This window comes from Rutilus rutilus (genome assembly GCF_951802725.1).
Source record: "Rutilus rutilus genome assembly, chromosome: 7".
Classification (NCBI taxonomy): Eukaryota; Metazoa; Chordata; class Actinopteri; order Cypriniformes; family Leuciscidae; genus Rutilus; species Rutilus rutilus.
The window spans coordinates 13,393,911-13,410,912 of record NC_140221.1 but is presented as its reverse complement, the minus strand read 5'-3'; the positions used below and the strand labels follow the sequence as shown (position 1 = coordinate 13,410,912).

The window sequence follows — 17,002 nt, the reverse complement described above, 5'->3', positions numbered from 1 at the left end:
GCTTCATTTGACTAAAGATTAATTCGCTGAAAATGAAAAGGAAATATTTAAGTGGCGCCCAAAAAAGGCTGATTAAACAAAAGAGCATAGAAAATAGTGCTAAATTTACGAAAATAACGTCGCTATTCTTTCCATCACCCATAGACAGCCCCACACATCTTGACGTGCTAGGTAAGTGTTACCGTTAGTAGGAGTGTGCCGTTAGTTAAACAGACAAATAAACAGATAAAATCAAATTTGCAGTCTCCTGATCTTTGCCGAGGCATTTATTTATTATTTTATTTTATTTTATTTTATTTTATTTTATTTTATTTTATTTTATTTTATTTTATTTTATTTTATTTTATTTATTTATTTATTTATTTATTTATATTTATCACAAATCGCTAATTTCGCCCTGTAGTTACACCATCGGCCGTCAGCGCAGCTAGTAATGATCAGCTCCTGGACTGTCATGCTTCTTTGACCCTGCCCAGCAACAGTGAAACCAACTTAGAATCACTCTCAGAAAACGGCAGCGCTCTCAAACCAGCAAACTCTGAGGCTGAGCCTGAAGTATCACCATGCATCGACCTTCTTCCACCTAGTAGTTCAAAATCAAAACTCACTACTCCCCCTCTATCACCAGTCCCAGAATGTAGCAACCCCGGTCCCAGCCAAACTGTCAGCGATAACACCTGCACTTCAGCAGCATCCACTCCAGTACCCTGCTCGCAGTATCCATCAGACAGGGCAAATTACCCAGTCGATATCACGGATGATGAAATTAAACGATGCATTCTAAGAAATGGCCCGTGCCAGCCCGAGGGACCATTCCCCCGTGATGTAAAGAATAGATGCTTCTCCGCAGAATTTTACTACAGAACATCTAAAAAGGGTAGTAAAATTCCTCGTAGATGGCTTTGTTACTCGCCCCAAAATGGATCGAGTTTACTGCGAGCCATGCTGGCTTTTTGGAGAGAGAAAGTCTGCGTGTCATAATCTCTCTTGGACTGTTGGTATAAAGGACTGGCAGGGGCTTTCTCGGAAGATAAAAGAGCATGAGCTTACCCGTTCACACTTGTCTGCATGTGTGATATACGATACATGGAAACGGAACCTTACTGTTGATGCCCAAATGTCATCCGCATACGCGCAAGAGGTCAGTTATTGGACAGAGGTTCTCACTAGAATTGTATGTGACACTCACACTTGCATCTTGCAACGCAGCGTTTCGTGGTCATCGGGAGAAAATTGGTGAAACAACGGATTTTTTTTGTCGCTCATTGAACTTCTTGTGCGATATGACCCGGTATTGCAAAGGCTGCTTGAAAGGAAAAGCAAGATAAACTATTTGAGTCCTCGCATTCAAAACGAAATCATAACTATGCTCGCTCAAAAAGTGAAGCGCCAAATTGTAAACGAAATAAAAGATGCCGACTTTTACTCTGTTATAATGGACACAACACAAGACATCTCCAAAGTAGATCAGCTGAGCCAAGTGTTCAGATACGTCACCATCGTTAAGGATCACAGTGAGACACCGACTGACATGAAAATTAATGAGAGCTTTTTGGGTTTCCTTGCAGTACATGACCAAAGTGCTTTGGGGCTAGAAAAAGAAATAGTAAAGCTTTTAGAGACTGCAGGCATATCTATAAACAGGTGCCGAGGTCAGGGATATGACGGTGCAAGTGCAATGAGTGGAGCATATTCTGGAGTTCAGAAACGCATTCTTGCAAAGGAACCCCAAGCAATTTACATCCACTGCGCCTCCCACAACTTGAATCTGGTTCTTAACGACGCCTGCCAGAATGTGGCAGAGGTGCGTGAATATTATGACACCATACAGAAACTTTATGTCTTCTTTAGTGGGAGCATAAAGAGGTGGGAACTGTTAGAGGGACATCTCTCTGGTTCATCTGGCCAGCGCACTTTGAAGCGACTATGTCCCACGCGTTGGGCATCCAGAAATGACGCAATCGAATCCTTGCGATTTCGCTATGTGGATGTTTTACAAGCGCTCAGTAAAATCATTCTTCTCTCCAATAAACCTAATGAGCGCGCAGAAGCTCTAGGTTTGAAAAAAGCAATGGAAAGTTTCGAATTTGTCCTAATGACAGTAATGCAGGGCAAAATTTTGGAGACCGTAAACGTTGCCTCGCGTGCGCTCCAAGACAAAAACATTGACATCATGCTGGCCAGCAAACTCCTAGGGAATGCACTAGACACTCTCACCAAACTAAGAGGGGAGTTTGAGAGCCTACAAGCCACAGCAGAAGCTTTGGCAGAATCATGGGGCATTAGGTCTTCATTTACTCACAAGCGCGCAAGGCGCATTAAGACACACTTTGATGAATTATGTGAAGACCAGCGTCTGCAAAACGCCAAGGAGTACTTCAGGGTGTCAGTTTTTTGCGCAACGACTGACACATGTACAGGACAACTGCAACGCAGGTTCTGTGGAATGAATGAAGTGGCAACGCGTTTTGGGTTTTTGAACCCTGGTCCGCTGCTGCGCTTCTCTGACATCGACCTGTTTCAAATGTCAAATACTTTAGTGGTTCAGTACACTGACGACCTGTCACCAGACTTTGCCATGCAATTGTTATCGTTCAGAAATGCGCTGAAGCCCGAAATACAGGAGATTGAGCGTGGCTCCATTGCAGATCTTGCGCAGCTGTTGTTTATTAAACACCACTCTATTCTGCCCAGTGTCCCCGATGTTGCAACAGCTCTCAAGTTGTTCCTGACTTTACCTGTAACGGTTGCAACTGCTGAAAGATCGTTCTCGAAGTTGAAATTGATCAAGACATTCCTCCGGAGCACAATGTCACAAGAAAGACTGTCGAGTTTAGCTCTCTTGAGTATTGAGAATGCCCGTGCTCGCAACATTGACATTAAAGATGCAGTGAAAGACTTTGCGCACCAAAACGCGCGGAGAGCACAAAGGATTCGCTAGATGTTTTGTTTGCCAGTTGATCGTCAGAAGTTGGTATGCGAATTTCTTTAAATGTAAAGTAGTTCTTTAAATGTAGCATATATTGTAAAATGTAGAGTCATTCTTTTTTCTTTTACTGTTCATTTTTTTACTACAGAATAATTTATTTTCTACAATTACGCATACTTGTGTAGGCCAGCTTAGACTTGTTCTGCACCTTTTATTGAGCCTATACTGTTAAATAAAATACGTAGACCGGGGCCATTGTGTGTTATTATTATTAATATTATTATTAGCCTATTGAATGATCCTCATGCTATTGCTAAAATAACAATCAAATTGAGGCAGCGGCACTTTTAATGCCTCCACGTTCAGACTAATTATTTCTTCCAGCGGATATTTCTTACTAAAAAGCGATATCAAAACCAGTACGCATATTTGTAATGTTATTCAATAATAACATAAAATGCACCAATGCAATGCTAATTTTCACATTCATTACTGTTAAATCAGTTCTGTAAATGGGGAAGACGGACTCAATAGTATACTGCAGCAGATGCGCCATTAAAATTTTAATTCGTGGCATAGCATCACTGCTGGTGGGAGGGGCCCCGTCGCCTTCTTTGCGGGGGGGCCTCAGAGATGTGCGGTACGCCACTGGATGTACTGGCATTGCCTCTCCTCTGATCAAGTGGGATCTGGACGAGAGAAGCTGCTGAAAAGTGTTAGGACCTCCCAAGGTATCTTAAACTGTCCTGGCAGTGACAAACAAGTCGACAAACCACTTCTTCGGCAGAGGAAACCATATGATTTTGCAGAAAAAAATAAAAACCCAGTTTGAGTAATGGGGATGATGCTAGGGATCTCATTCTAGAGTGGGTGGGACCAATCCAAAGATACCGCCTTCTTTAATTTAGGCAGCCCCTGACCAATAAGGTGCTACCACTCACCACAGCACTACCAGAATGGGTGTTCTATCCCATCCAAAAAGTAGAAACCCATTTTCTTAACTTGGAATGCAAGGACAATGACCACTGGAATGACCACATACAAAGGTCTAGTCTGCGAAAATATTAATGCTAGAAAGACAGCTGTCCTTGATAATTATCTTTCCCAAACAAATTGTCCATGTCACTGCTCTTTAAGAGATAAGATTAGCAAGAACAGGTACCATCAAGAAGGCGAATTTTACAATTTATTGGTTTGGGAAGCCATTTGATGAAGCAAGGCTATATGGTACTGGATTCGCTATATGTAACAACCTAATCAGCAGTACACAAACATCCACTGCAATAAGTGACAGGATATCACATGAATGAGAATGGTCAATGGCCTTGTGCCACCCAAGATCATCAGCTTGAGTTTGTCATTGTCAAGCAGAATTATAGAAAAGAAGTCATGAACTTACATATATACAGTATATATACAGAAACCTACCTGCAAAGCTCCAGTTACTCAGTTGTGTAAAAATGCTGTAAAGTGAGGAGGCTTTCAAAAAGAATTTCATAAATAGATTTTTTTTTAATCAATTAACTTCTATTAACTAAATCAAATCAATATATGCTGTGACCACCCTTTGCGTTTAAAACAGCTTTAGTCCTAGGTACACTCGCACATGGTTTTTCAGCTTTGCAGGTAGGTTTCTTCAAGCGTCTTGGAGATGTTGCCACAGTTCTTCTGGATTTAATATGTCTCAGTTTTTTCTGTTTCTTCATGTAATCCCAGATGGACTCGATTATGGTGAGATCAGATCTCCATGTGGAGCATACCGGCTGTTGTCAGACTCCAATGTGAACACAAAAATCTCACTGGATTATTACAATTAATGACAAAAGGAATGTTTGGAAATGTAAACTAATATTTCCTGCTGACACACAACAGCAAAATATATAAATTACTGGCTTAAAACCAGTGCCTAAGACTTAAGCACAGTACTGTACCACAGCGCTGACTGTGACACTGATCACAATCTAGTGTCATCCATAACCATTAAACCAAAGCCTTTCTACCATCAAGTGAAACAGTCCCAAAAGATTGACATTCACAAAACAAAGCTCAAAAAATCTCAGAGAGGAATATGGCAGCAGGCTTGAAGAAAAGTTGCAGAACATTCCCGATGCCCCAGACCCTGACACTATCTGGGAAGACATAAGAAATGTGATCTATCACTCTGCTCTACAAACTTTTGGAAAGAAAAGAGGACAAAACCCTGATTGGTACAATGCCTCCTTACAAATTACTCAACCAGTTCTTGAGGAAAAGTGTCAAGCTATAGTCAAGAACCACAAGACAAGCAGCAAGCTCATATCATGCTGCCAAATCTGCTGCACAAACAACAGTTCAGAAATGTGCCAAAGAATACCGGGACACGCTATGCCCTAATATTGAAATTGCAAGAAACTCTGAAAATTTTAAAGCTATGTATAAGGCTATCAAAAGTGCAATAGGACATACCACCCAGACCTGTGGTGTGCTCAAGAGAAAAGATGGTACCATCATTGAAGACAAATGAGAAAATGTGCACATTGAATAGAGCAATAGTGAGTTATACAGCTCAAAAAGCACCATTTATTATGAAACTTTAGCTCATCTTCAAGGCTAGCCGCTTCAGAATTACTTGGATGCAGAACCAGAGCTAGATGAGGTAATAACAATAGTACAAGCACTGGGCAGAGGCAAAGCTGCAGGGTCTGATGCAATACCAGGTGGGCTTCTCCAAGCTGGAATAGAACCCTTAGCATCTCTATCAACTCATTCTGAAGTGCTGATGCTCTTAGCATGTTACCCAAGATTTCAAGGAAACAAAGATCACCCCCTAAAAGAAAAAAGGGGAGAGTGGAGACTGTGAAAATTACAGAGGAATCTCACTGCTGAGCATTACAGGGAGAGTCCTGGCTTGCGTATTATTGACTTGCCTTCAACAGCTAGCTGAGGTCATATATCCTGAGTCCCAATGTGGCTTTCGGCACAACCAGTCCACTACAGACATATTTGCTGTGAGACAATTACAAGAGAAATCAAGAGAATAAAATCAGCTGCTCTACCTTGCCTTTGTAGATCTAACCAAAGCTTTTGACTCTACAAAAACCTATCCCCCTTCTTGTCCCTTCTATCACTCTTTCATAGTAGAATGCAAGGCAGAGTTCAATTTGATGGTGATCTGTCGAATTCCCTTGTAATCGAAGTGTGAAACAAGGCTGTGTGTGTCAGGACATACACACTGAGTTCTAAAAAATCATTAGTTATTAATTTAGGGGCCGCTTACACAACACCGTTTTCAACTGAAAGCAGAAAACTTTTAATGCATTCTGGCTGTTGATTTACACGACAACAGTGTTTTGGTGGCCTGATTATTATAATAATGCAAGTCCTTCTCTTACAGGTGTTGGTTGGAGATCAAGTGAACAGTGAGGTTTGAGGAGGGATAAATGGAATTTTGGGTGAATTCTGTAGTGCGCTGGGAGTTTTAACTCATACGTGATGCGGTTAATCTGTTTGACGACCTGGAAGGGACCAATGTATTTGGGACTAAGCTTTCGGCAGGGCAGGTGCAGTCTGATGCATAGATATATATATAAACACTAGATACCTCGTACGCGCTGTTGGCCAATGGAGGTCGACGTCCGCACACAGCGGCCATCTTGCGACAGGGTGCTCGCTCACTCGTTTAATGGTGCATGTACTTTAAAATAACCATAACTTGCTCAATTTTCTACCGATTTTCAAACGGTTTGGTTTGTTATAAACGTCAGAGATGTAGTTACGACACTGCATACATAAACTGCATACATATGAAAAATTATAACATGCATGTTCAAGCATTCGGAATTATAGCCATGTTAATAACGTTTGTAAGAAACCAAACCGTTTGTAAATCCGTCGAGATTTCATCGAGATATGAGGATTTGTGTACGTGCTGATCATTCACCTTAAAGCAACAACATGGAACTTTTCCTCTGCGGTCGCCCTACAGGTTGGAAGCGGAATTGTCCATTACCGCTGTCGTAAAATGATTTACGGTTACTGTCAACGCATTCTCATCCCCAAATCGTCACTTTCAAACATTCTTCAATATCCGACGCACAAAGCACCCTTAGCGTCAATATGAGACGCTTCGGTTATGGGTAGGTTTAGGTCTGTGGTAGGGTTATGCGTCTCATATGGACGCTAAAGGGTGCTTTGTGCGTCAGATATTGAAGAAATTTTGAAAGCGTCAGTATATGACGACTTGGGATGAGAACGGGCTGTTACTGTATATGAAGCATGCAGGTTTTTTTTTCATATGGGCAATGATAATATTATTAATCTTCCTCCTTTCATAATTTATACATGTTTAGTAGACTAAACATTTTAACTCAAACATTTGCGATTTGCATGTCGATTGCAATGCTCAAATCTGAACGAGAATGATAGCGATAGCATCCTAACCATCTAAAACTAGCATGTTAGTGTTTACTAGCTACCAGATTGATAATTCGCTCATCTACTAACTGATTCATGAAGATAAATGGAGGACCAGATAGTTTCCGTAACGTAGCCAGGCAGACAACAGATTAGAAAAACTAAAGATAGTATGCAAGCAATTTACTTACTAGTTCAACAGCATGACGGCCAAGTCAGCATCGGTCTGACGATAAGCTCACGCCAGCGAGCAAACGCTCGACCAATATTGATCCTCGTCCTGCCTTTCAGTTTATCACTCTCCCTTTTCCTCTTCCGACTCTACTCCGACAAAACCTTGGACTTATTACGTTTCGCTGCTGCTTCAGCCATGACGAAAACACACGCACGAAAACAAACGCGCTGGTTCGCCTGTCACGGCCAAATTTGAGGAAGTGATTGGCGAAGTGACGTATGCCGTAAAGCAGTCGAATTTTGTAGTTCTTTTTGAGCTCTGGTTACTACCCGCACCCCGAAGTTACATAGTGCCAGTAAAAGCGATACAGACCCCGTCAGGCTCTGGCAGACGTGTCATTCAACCTATTGTAAGTCGATGTACCATCACAAGGGTCTTGGAAATATATTATGAAGGTTGAAAAACTACATGTTGTTACTTTAATGCACAGAGCACTGCCGTAAGATGGCCGAACGGTGATGCCGGAAGTGACTGCGCCATAAGACATCTAGCGTTTATATATGATATCTATGGTCTGATGTACCACGTTGAGAGGCTCTTGTGTCGGCGCACTGCCCTCTGCAGGAGGTGGTGAGCTTCATCCCACACCCTCCCACTCTCCCAGAACCAGTGATTTACAGATGGTGCTTCAGATGGCTTTCTTGATTGGTAGCCGAACATTCACTGGAATGGAGTTAGACTGTTTGTTTTAACATTTAACATTAGTTATTAACTTAGGGGCCGAAACAGAAAACCCTTAATGCGCTTTGGCCTGCTCATTCGCATTACAACAGTGCCTGGTGGCTCGAGAACACAAACCTTGAAATAGGTTCCAAGGTGCAAGCCTGGAAAAATTTTGAAGAAAAAAGCGCAAACTTCAAAAACGCAAACCTGTGAAAACGCTGACGGCGTGCACATGCGTATTACGTGTTTAGTCTAAAGGTATGCGGCGCGTTTGAATATATATGTGCGCAGGTGTGTAGTCTTTCTTTATAAATTGACCTCAACAAATTACTTGTCTTGCCTTAAAATTTTATAATACAGAATTATTTATAGCTTCAGGATTTATGGGAAGTTTTCTCAGTTCGGACGGACCTAATCTATGCAGCCTTACATGCAGAGGTGGACAGTAACAAAGTACATTTACTTGAGTACTGTACTTAAGTACATTTTTTGAGTATCTGTACTTTACTTGAGTATTATTTTTTCTGGAAACTTTTTACTTTAACTTCACTACATTTGACAAATTTCACAAATATCGTACTTTTTACTCCACTACAATTCTGTCACGGTCCTTGAGTAGAAAGTGGTACTCCATACTGAACTTGTGATCGATTCATCTTTTCATTTACTGCTACAAACTGATAACGGTCAGATAAGTATGATTTAAACCATGCTGATGCAACATAATTTTTGAGTCTATTCAAAAGAATGTTGTGGTCGATGGTATCAAATGCAGCAATAAGATCCAGTAACACTAATAGAGAGATACAACCACGATCGGATGATAAGAGCAAGTCATTTGTAACTCTTATAAGAGCAGTCTCAGTACATACGGTCTAAATCCTGACGGGAAATCCTCGCAGATACCATTTCTTGCTAAAAAGAAACATAGTTGTGAGGATACTGCCTTTTCTAATATTTTTGACTGAAAGGGTAGATTTGAGATCGGCCTGTAATTGACTAATTCTGTAGGATCAAGTTGGGTTTTTACATTAAGAGGTTTAATAATAGCCAGCTTAAAAGTTTTCTGTACATATCCTCATGACAAAGATGAATTAATGATTTTAAGAAGAGGATCTATGACCTCTGGAAGCATCTCTTTCAGTAGTTTCATGGCAGTTGGAAGTCCTTTTTAGGGAATCAGCTTGTGGGCTTTCAGGAAACGATCCACAATTACAAGAATGCATATATATCCGTCTGAGGCTGGCAGGTCTGTGATAAAATTCACCCCTAGGTGTGACCAGGGGCGACGTGGAACGGGCAGCGGGAGGAGTTTCCAGACGGTAGATGGCGAGGGACCTTGGAGATTCCTTACAACCTTGGAAGTACTGCTTGATATCATTAGCCATGCCAGGCTACCAAAAGCTGTCCTGTATTAGCGAGAGGTTTTGTGTTGTCCCTGAGTGGCCAGTGCCCAAAGAAGAGTCTGCTGACTGAATTAACAGGAGACGGTGGGTTCTGGGCACATAGGTACATCATTGGTCTGGCCTACATAGGTCATTGGCAGATGCTTCCACAATTTGTTTATCAAGGTTCCACTGAATGGGATTTAAAATGATCAAGGAAGGAAGCACTGGTTTGGATCATTCTGACACTTCATCTGGAGTATGGAGTCGTGACAGGACATCAGTTCTTACATTCTTTGATCTAGGTCGGTATGAAAAAATTTAACTGTGTGAAGAACAAAGCCCATCTGGCCTGTCTGGGGTTTAGCCTCTTTGCTTCATGAAGATACTGAAGATTTTTATGATCAGTGAGGACGGTGAATAGATGTCGAGCTCCCTCCAGCCCAGTGCTCTCTGTTGCTGATGTCATAATTCTGCTCCGCCGGGGTCAGTTTCTTAAAAAAAAAAGGCACATGGAATGAGTATGTTTCACTTTTGCTGCTTGAAAAGCACTGCCCCTACTCCAGATGTAGAAGCATCCACTTCAACTACAAAAGGCCTCTCAGGATCAAGATGGAGGAGGATTGGGGCAGTAGTGAAAGCTGATTCTAGTTTAAGCTTTAGGTGTCCATGACATGACTTGGGCCTGTTTTTTAACAGTGAAGTCAGTGGAGCGGTGAGCGAACTGTAGTTATAAATGAAGCGGTGATAGAAATTGGCAAAATCAAGGAATTTTGGGAGTTCTTTGATTGTTGTGGGAGTCAGCCAGGACTTGACTGCTGAAACCTTCCCCTCGTCCACCTGGATGCCTTCCTTACTGATCTGGTAACCAAGGAATTGGATGAAGGAATTATAGAAACTGCAATTTTCAGCTTTTAGGAACAGTTGGTACTCACACAGATGTTGTAGGACCTCCGAAACATGGCAGGGATGTTCTGCCAGACTGTCTGAGTATATAAAGATGTCGTTGATATATACCACCACAAACGGGTTCAGGAACACCCAGAGTACCTCATTCATGAAGTTCTGGAATATGTTGACCAGTCAGTATGGCATAACACAGTACTCATAGTGTCCTGCAGGGGTCACAAATGCTGTCTTCCACTCGTTCCCCTCATTTATCCGGATGAGGTTATACATGCTTCGGAGGTCTAGTTCAGTGAAAATGGAAGCGCCGTAGAGTTGTTCCAGGGCTGCTGGGACAAGGGTAAGTGGATAACGGAACTTGATGGTTATTTTGTTGAGTGCCCGGTAAGCAATGCAATGCAAAGCCTAAACCCTTCTTGGCGACAAAATGTTTGCTGGATGCAGCAGCTGGAGCAAAAGACTCTACATGCAGGCTGCCAACACGCAGCAAAATTGGATTTACTTGATGATGGACAGTACTCTGCACAGAGTTCTTCCTGTTACTGATTGATCCTTGCTTGTACAGGGTTTGAGTTGTGATCTTTTAAAGTTTGAGCTGCCTGCAGAGCTGCCCAGAGATGAAGTTGCCAGCTGACCCAGAGTCAAGGACGGCGGTAACTGAAATTACAAGATCAGAGGCAATCAGTGTCAGTTTAGTGGTCAATGGAATGAGTTTGATAGAAGGACTGGTAACTGAACTCACCATAGGACAAGGCGCATGAACAGGGCATGTGGAGGTTCAATGTCCTCCAGCTCCACAGTATAAACACAGATTCTGGGTCAGCCGACGGAATCTTTCAGTGGGAGATAAACAGTACTATCCACTTGCATGGGCTCAGACTCTGGTTCGGAGGGGCTAGGTCGCTCTGGCTGGTAATGGAATGATGTGGAATACTGCAAGGCGGTGGTCTCCTCCAAGCAACTCTGCATGTGTTAGGAAACTCGGATTGAGTGCTGAATGAATTTTTTGAGTCCTATGGTGTCCTCATAGATGGCAAGTTGCAACTGCAGTGCAGGTTTGAGACCCTGTTGAAAAGTCGGATTCAGTGCGTGTTCATTCCAGCCACTAGATGCAGTGAGGGTTTGGAATCTCAAGGCACAATCAGTCACAGAGCTCTTTCCTTGGCGAATATGATATAACTGATCACATATGGAGGAATCAGCCAATCAGCCATCCAAACACCTCTAAAATGGGCCACAGAACGGTTCACGGACTGAGTGATAGGACTTGGCTGATGACAGATGGTTTCGGCCCACTGCAAGGCTCTTCCTGTTAACAGTAAGAGAACAAAAGATATTTTAGAATGTACTGTGGAAATCACTTTGGTTGCATTTCGAGCGCCAATGAACAATGCAGGAGAAAGCCATTGCAGTCCTCCAACGAGCCAGAGTAGGGCGCTGGGTTGACCATGGCAATGCATGACTGGCAACGAAGATCAGTGAGGTAGTGTGCTCTTAGGAAGGGATGGTGTTGACCGGTAAGTTATCTTTTCATAGTCTCAGCTGGTTCCTTGAATGGATCAGTATTTGTTGGATTCTTCTTAGTGTTGTTCTAGCCTTTTGTCACGATATACACACAGAGTAAGAGGGTAAGTTAGCCCAAAAATACTTTATTGGTCACACAGCAGGTGCGGAAACAAACAGAAGAGGAAATATTGATTAATGCCGATGATGGAATAATAATAATAATAAGGATTTTTCTTACAGATGCTGGTTGGAGATTGAACCATTGGAGTACACACCTCAGTATTTTGGTGGAGTATGTAATGCAGGGAAGTATAGCAGGAGTGCAGAGCAATAAATAAGACAAGAGTGTTTCATCATAGAACTGCTATATGTAGATGATGCTGCATTATGCACATCTCCACCAGAGCAGCTGCAGACTCAGCTTGACTCATGCTTATGTGATGTTTTTCCACAATCTGACTTGTGATGCAAACTGGAATCATAACACACCATGTTGCTTCATTTGGCCAGAGGAGGACTGGTCACCCTACCGAGCTTGGTTTCTCCCAATGTTTCTTTTCCAATTCTGTCACAGATGGAGTTTGGTTTCCTTGCAACTGTCGCCTCTGGTTTGCTTAGATGGGGACACATAATATTCAGCAATATTATTGATTTAACTGTATTGACACTATTGGATGAGAACTGAGCAGGACAATGACATCACTGTTTTCCACAGAGCTTCTTTATAGCTGAATTCAACTCATTTTTTATTAAAAACACAGTAACTAAACTGAACTGAATGAACACCGAACTGACCTCAGCTTATCACTGACACTTATTTTCTTTTTAAAGCTGCTTTACAGCAGAATTAAATTCTGTTTGCATTATTGAATTATTATTATCCCTGTAAAGCAGCTTTGAAGATAGATTTTAGCATACCAACAAACTCCTGGACCCAGGCAGCTCAAAACCAAGCCAAATGGAGGGCTGATCTATACAAAGGAAAGGCTCAAGACCATGCCAGCAACCTCCAGCGGCTAAAGGAATGTTAGCTATGCCAGCTAATACATGTTTATATAATCTATTGTGAATTGCATTGTCGCTCGCGACAGAAGTGTCAGGTGTGTGGCTGTAATGAAGCGTGCAAGTCTTTAAATTTAAATTCGGAAACTCGGAAATACTACAGGAATACTACTACTATTACAGGAAAAAGCAAAAAAAACACAACCACTTTAAACACGACTCATTACAAGGAACAGAGGAAACTAATGGTATAATGGTATAATCCAATCTAATCCAATCAGAAACCATAGAAACTAACTAGCAAACAGAACTCAGGAAAAGCAGCACAGGGAACAGAATGAAAACGAAACCAAAACAGAAGTTGCATGTAGGCTGCATGTAACAAGGACACTGTAAAATAGTGTTACTGAAAATTCTCTCATCATTTACTCACCCTCATACCATCCCCGATGTATTTGACCTTCTTTCTTCAGATAAACACAAACAAAGATTTTTAGGAAAATCCATATTTGAGTCCATAAAATGCTACTTAATGCCTGGCTGCTGCTCATTTGACACTTTCAAAACCACACACAGCGATTGTGATGGTAATCCATACAAATCCAGTGGATGAATTATTGTCTTCTGAAGCGAAACAATTTTTTAAAAACTTTTTAAAATATAAATTAATGCTTCTGGTCTATTGTCATACAGGCAATCAAGAGGGGGACATTGTGACGCAACATAAATGCAAGTTTGCGTGAGAAGTAACGCGGAAACACAGAGGACCACCATCTATCGCGAACCTTATAACGCACTTAGATCACTTGTCACAACGCCACAATAAATTTTGGTCTTTCATTATATGGACAAAAAAAACACTTTCAGACATTTTTTTTAAATGTTTGTGTTCCACATACTGTAAGAAAGAAAGTCATGGCAGTTTGGAATGACTGAATTTTCCCCAAAGAGTGATGTCTCTTTTTCCTTTTTCCAAGGAGAATCATTTCATTTTCCATGATTTTTTTAACCTGTCATAGGTGTGGAGTTTCCTCCATGTACAGTGGAAGTTTTCAGAGTCCAGGAAAGAATGGATTACCCCAGGGACACCAACGGCAACATCACAGCTATGGTGCATCCTCATCTACAGGTATTCTAAATGGACCATCTAGTAAATGCATACAGAAAGCATGTTTTTTATTAAAGGAGAATACATGCCTTTGAGCGATGTATAAAAGAGTTGCTCTTTATGACAGGGACAGAGAGAGGGGAAACACGTGTAAGAAAATGTGTCCTATGACTCAGATGTTTGCTGTGCTTTTTTTTTACTTCCAGGCTTCACTTGTTTTCCACAGTAATGGTCCTGTTCCTTTTCCTTTTTCTTTCTCTTTCTGTGTAGGACTGTGATTGGGAGCCTTTGAACCAGGGTGACCCTATGTTCCTAACTTTCGATGGGAGAACAATCCTTTATGAAGGTGCCAGCACAGTATATCCCACGTTTATTAATGAGGCTGCCTATTATGAGAAACAGCAGGCGTTCATGACCACTTGCGGAGAAATACTGGCTGCCAATGCAATCAGAAAAGCTTTTAAGTAATGTTTTCTCCTAAAATATTTGTGAACAACATTTCTTATTTTTGAATAATTATAATACAGTTTTATAACATTTAAAAAATTGACTTGTTACACCACAGATCTATTTAATTGAACAGTAAAAAAGCCACAAAATTACTCAAATTACCTTAACAAAAGACACTGTGACCAGAGACAATATCTAAAATAAATACTTTTATTTATATACAAATTGATAAATATATGCATTTATATATATATATATATATATATATATATATATATATATATATATATAATTTATTTATAGTAAAGTGTGTATTATAACAGTACTATCCATTTACGGCAGTAAGATGTGGGGTGGTAACACTTTTATACAGAAAGGTCAGCAAACACAAGATGGGTTTGGTGCACTCAGGGGACAGTTAAAAATACTGCTGATGTGGACCTATTTTTCTGTCAGAGGTCCTGGACATCTTGTTCAGATACATGTCATCATGTATTCTATCAAATACCAACAGATAAAAAATCTAAACCTGACTGCCTCTGCTGGAAATCTTATAATGGGCCATGGCTGTATCTTTAATCAGGACAATGATCCAAAACAAACATAAAAATCAACACAAAATGGGTTCTAATGAGTAGGGTAAACTGAAGAATGGAGGTTGCGAAAAGTATTAAATAAAACAGGGCCAATAAATGTGGCCATGTATTGGAGAAAATCATTTATTTCTTAAAGTGTATATATAAAGTGTATATATAAAGTGTGTGTATATATATATATATATATATATATATATATATATATATATATATATATATATATATATATATATATATATATATATATATATATATATATATATATATATAAATAGGCCTATTTGCGTTCTCTCACAAAGATATTTGTGTTTTCTCACAAAACTATAACTACATAAAGATAAAGTTTCTCGGGGAAATGCAAAAGTTATGCGAGAGAACGCAAAAGCTTTGAAAAATATTTTTCCCTCCCATCCTATATTTTTTCCACCGCCATGTCCCTATAGGGCTCTTTACAAATTTATGAATGCAAAGAGCAAATTTGTTTTTTATTTGTAGTCTGAAGATTGATTTTTATTTTTAAAATGTGTATTTTCTAACACTTTTAATGATTTTCAAATATAGTGTGTTTTGTACTGAAATTGTTTGATAAAATCTACAGTATGTAGTGATGAATTTATATTCCTAGATTTTTAAAACACTATATAGGTCTACCTCTAGTATATATGTCTGCACAATTCAGATCCTGGTGTAGTGAAATGCACAAGCTCAGGAAAAGTCTTCACTGCCCTCTAGCCTCTGATCCAACAAACTGTTGACTCAAATACTGACCTGAAACAGCCTTAAAACAACCACAAAATAACCTCATAATAAAATAAAAATAAAAGCACTGTGCTTTTACATCATGCATCAATGGAGAATTAATCATATCGAAACTGTGTATTTTGTGCTGTTTGTGATGCTAAAGTCTGTTGTAGTTTAAGTTTTGTAGTTCCTTACTTCATCCTCATTTCAGTGGTGCAACCCAAGTATTGCCTTAATTGAACCGAGTCTGAAAGAAAGAGTTACAGTAGGAACATACAGTTGGAATTGGGTTTTTATATTATATAGAAAGTAGACTGGATTGCTGAATATGTTATAAAATGCTCAGCAGGCATTGGAAGGCTTTGTTTGGCAGAAGTATGATTTCAGAGAAATATGTATTCTGTTTTCACTATGATTTTGTTTTGTGATGTATGTATCCTGTTGAATTGTTGTGCGTTATATTTTGAAATGTGTTTTAAAGCATAATAGCCTACCTATCTATGCAAGAAATATACATTCACTTAATTTATCCCAAATTGAAGAAGAATCTTGATTATTTTTAACACATTTACCAATTATTCCATACATTTGATCGCATACTGTCTTCTGTGGTGTCATTAGGTCCTGGTAATAAGTAATGCTTGATGAAGTTCAATGTTGTCAAAATGTGGAATATAATGTATTTTAATGTAAGCAGTCACAAATGTATTGTCATGATGTATTGACAAATGTCATGCTATTGAAGTCTTTTCAGTCTTAATGAGATGGATTGATATGGAGTAAAACATTACATTATACAACCAGAGATTTCTATTTTGTCTCACACAGATCTTCCCAGAAAGAATAATACAGAAAAAAAAGTTAAAGGTCTTTATTAAATCTACATGAATGACATGAATGTGATGACAATGACATATTTTTTTTGTTTAGGATGAACTATCCCTTTAATGTCCTGTGGCCAAAAGTATAGGCTGTTGGCACTTTGGCAGAGACATAAATGTTTTTTGCAATGTTTGCTGCTTTATTTGTGGTGTTGATTCACATTGTTTCTAGATTATTGTGCAGAATGATCAGATGCATTTTAAATCA

At 40.0% G+C, this 17,002-nt stretch overlaps 1 protein-coding gene across 1 annotated transcript in view; it reads left to right on the top strand.

The window, feature by feature from the left end:
- Positions 1-15,333, top strand: part of aspa (aspartoacylase) — a 63,033-nt gene extending 47,700 nt beyond the window's left edge. The window contains exons 5-6 of the mRNA XM_084415431.1: positions 14,038-14,147; positions 14,397-15,333. Coding sequence (XP_084271557.1) covers positions 14,038-14,147; positions 14,397-14,594 — 308 coding nt within the window. The 3' untranslated portion in view covers positions 14,595-15,333. The remainder of the gene's footprint in view (positions 1-14,037; positions 14,148-14,396) is intronic.
- The last annotated feature ends 1,669 nt before the right edge of the window (positions 15,334-17,002 follow it).